The 3,744-nt window shown below is 41.2% G+C and overlaps 1 protein-coding gene across 1 annotated transcript; it reads right to left on the reverse strand.

Annotated features, from left to right (window-relative positions):
- Positions 1–3,167: 3,167 nt before the first annotated feature.
- On the reverse strand, positions 3,168–3,744 carry her12 (hairy-related 12; the record flags this gene model as incomplete). The annotated part of the gene is made up of 2 exons (XM_079238841.1): positions 3,168–3,578; positions 3,676–3,744. 2 exons carry the CDS (start codon positions 3,742–3,744, stop codon positions 3,168–3,170), a joined length of 480 nt encoding a protein of 159 aa, XP_079094967.1.

The raw sequence follows: 3,744 nt of genomic DNA on the forward strand, positions 1-3,744 counted from the left end.
GCATCCCTGTTTCAAAATACCTGGCTTCCATTAAATGGATCAAACAGCCAATGAAGTTCTGCACATTAACAAATTCTTTGGTGTGTTAGAGCAAGGATGCTTGTAAAACCAGCAGGATTGTGGCCCTCAAGGACCGGAGCTGGGCATCGTGGGTTGAGAGGTAATGTTGTGTTAGCTACAAGTGCTTGGTAAGTGCACATGTTAACCTCAAAACACCCTAACAAAAAAAATACTATGTAAAAATTCTTCATTTAAACTGCAATTTAATAGTCTTTACTGACACATGGTTTTCATTTGCATAGTTGCTTTTGCAAGATAGTGTTGGTGTTCCTGTGAAGTCATTTGGACCTGAGGACTCAAAGGAGCGTCACTGATTTTTAGCAAGTACGGTCAGTGTATTGTTAGCTAGGATGTTAGTGGTTGGGCTGTGTTAACTACATGTGCTTAGTAAGTGCACATGTAGGTGACACATGTATAACCTCTTAATTTCCTTGCTATAAAGTAGCTTGTAAAACCTCTTAACCCCTTTAACCCTGTCACATCTCCATAGTATTGCATCCCTCTAAATGATGCAATAATCTAAAAAAAAAAAAAAAGAGGAAAAGGCTTAAGGAACCAAAACAATGCTTTAATTTCTCACATGACCTACACGAATTCATTTGGAAACCCCTTTTGGTAGCATTTTTAGAGCAAGAGTTCTGATTTGTTGCTGCTAAAACAAACTTTTAAAACATTATTTCCTGGCACTTCTCTGTCTGGGTAAAAAAATCATCTTTGCACTTCTAAGTAAGTAAACTTTAAGTTTTGATTGTTTCAAACAACTCTTTTTACTAATTTAATAATGGAAATTTGTTGAAATGCAGTTGTTGCCAAGCAGCAATGTACCATCATGCTAAATTTCATGTGTTGCCTTCAGGCAACACTGAACCATTATGGAAATGGTATAGCAACATGATGTTTTGATACTGTTCCCAGGTTGGGAGTGAGGGTCTGCCAAAAGTGGAGGAGTTGCAGCATCTTGGGGTGTTGTTCACAAATGAGGGCAGGATGTAACATGATCATGTAACAGGTTTATCAGTGCGGCATCTGCAGTGTTGCGAGCCATGCATTGGTTTGCCGTGGTGAAGAAAGAACCTGAGCCAAAAGGCAAAGCTTTTGATTTACTGGTCGGTCTACAATCCTGCCATTACCATAGGTCATGAGCTGTGGGTGTGACAGAAAGAACTAGACATACAAGCCATCAAAATGAATTTTCTCTGCACGGTGGATGGGCTCCCCCTTACAGATAGGGTGAAAGTTCGGTCATCTGGGAGAGACCTAGAGTAGAACCGCTACTCCTCTGCATTGAGGGGAACCAGATGAGGTGTCTCAGGTCATGATGCCTTCTCAGCTCCACTCTTGTGAGATTTTCATGCTCGTCCATTACTCGGGAGACCCCAAGGAAGACCAAGGACACACTGGAGAGATTACATTTCTCGGCTGACCTGGGAACGCCTTGGGATCCTTCTGGACAAGCTTTTGTATTAACATCAGCACTTGTACATCAGGACAACACTGATCATTGACCTATTTGGGAGGAGGAGAAGGTCACATACTCGTGCATAAAGTGCACAAAATTTGTCACCTGCTTGTGCTGGTATGTGGGCAAAACTTACACTGTTTTTATTTTCCCCCCAGGAAACGTGGATCACTTCCCCAGTCTGAAAGGTAAACGCAGTGCGGGAGAGGCTGGCTGACTATGTTGCACTTAGCAGCAACATAAACAGAGAGTTTGATGCACATTTTATGTACTTTAGAAAAAGTGCTGTAGATATGGAACTAGTCTCTCAAGCCTTCCATGTGAACCTGACTCTGTCCCAGACAACATTCATATGAAAACTGATTGAGTTTCAGTGTGACACTGAGCTAAAAAGTAGATTCTTTTCCATTTATACACATATGTCTCATTGTAAAGGTTCCCACATGTTAACAAACATGCACAGGAGATGCTTTCACTGTTTGGCAGCACTTACATGTGTGAGCAGACCTTCAGTGTCATGAACCTCAATAAGTCCAGACTCAGAGGTACCCTGACTGACTCACACCTCAATGACATACTCACCTTGTCAGTGTGCAGGTGCAACCTAACACTGAGAGGCTGGTAATGTCCTCAGATCAACTTTATTTGTATCAACAATTTGCCTTGCTCAACATGCACAATTTGTTGTTGTTGACATTTTGCACTTGGTTGCAGTTTAATTGCTGTAATTATTGTTTCTTGCTCCTCTGACAATGACTTTACTGTTCTTTTGCTATATTTTTTTGTGCAACATTTTATGTCTTTGCTACTGAACAGTAATTAAATTAACATTTTTACTTGTGTTTCATGCTTAAAGCTGCCATGTTTGGCCTGTGGCTCACTGGCTCATTATCAGTTTGGACCTCGGAGGCAAAAGGTTTGGACGCGCCTGGTTTAGAGGAAGCAAATCATATCAAAGCTATTTTTAAACAAAATTCTTGAGTAAATAATTTCTGAATTCCTTTTGGCAAAGTTTTTATTATCATTTCAAAACATGACAGACTTATTTGCAAGAAGACATGCTAATGTATGGATTGGACATATAAAAGCACACTAAAAAATAAAAATTTGCAATCTTTGTTTTTTTATGATTGTATATTTCATCAATTGTCATACAAACCAATTAGGAATCAGTTTTAGGAGCCAAAACATAAAGGAAACACTGATATCAGCTTCTAGCCATTCAGTGTGAAAATATGCACTATTTTGCTTACACACACAAACACAAAGGAGAATTGCTCACATGAAATTTGGCATAGATTGAAAAAGAAAAACAAAAAATGGGAGAAATATTCTCAACAGCGGCTTTCAGTAAAAAACAGTATGACAGATAATCTGTTGTTACATCAAGCACTCCAAAGGTAAACTCCACTGGAGTAAACAATTACATGATTTGAAAAACTATCATAACTCAAAATTAAGATCACACTTTCAACACAAAGAAAAAATATTACCAAAGCAGGGCAATCTTCAACAAGGGAGAGCCCATTGCTTTTACTTGTCCACCAATGTGATGAGACAATGAGGAAACCCACACTGAATGAGCAGGCTGGAAATACATTTCCTACACAGTGAGGGAGAGACCGTCTACCCTCAAACCTCAGAGTCTCTACCAAGGCCTCCAAACTGAGCTTCTGCTGCCGCTATCCTGTGGTGTCACAGACCTCCGGGCGGGGGAGACTGGGGAGGAGCTGCGGGCTCTTTGGGCTTGATGGAGACACTGGTCCTGCTGCTGAAAGGCATGCAGAGGAGCAGCAGAGGTCTCCGTGTTGGAGCCTGGAGACGTGAAGTGCATGGAGTCCCTCCAGCCGAGAGAGTAGGTCTGGTTGTAGTCGCTGTGACAAAGACCTGCCTGTAGCTGCTGCCTCAGAAAGCTGACTGTCATCTCCAGAATATCAGCTTTCTCCAGCTTGGAGTTTGGCTCCTGCTTGTGAAACTCCTTCTCCAGGATAACTTTGAGCTGCTCGATGCAGCTGTTGATGCGATCCCTGCGCATTTTCTCCACAATAGGTTTTCTCAACTGAGAAAGTGGACAAACAGAAAGATTTTAATTCAATTAAAATTGTGTACTGCACAAACTGATAAGAACAGCAATGAAAATACAGCCAACTACTCACTTTAATGTTGTCTTTTTCAGACATCCTCATGTGGTGCAAGGAGGAGTAGCTGTTTGAACAGGGGCCCAT

Source organism: Telmatherina bonti (genome assembly GCF_933228915.1).
Source record: "Telmatherina bonti genome assembly, chromosome: 4".
NCBI lineage: Eukaryota > Metazoa > Chordata > Actinopteri > Atheriniformes > Telmatherinidae > Telmatherina > Telmatherina bonti.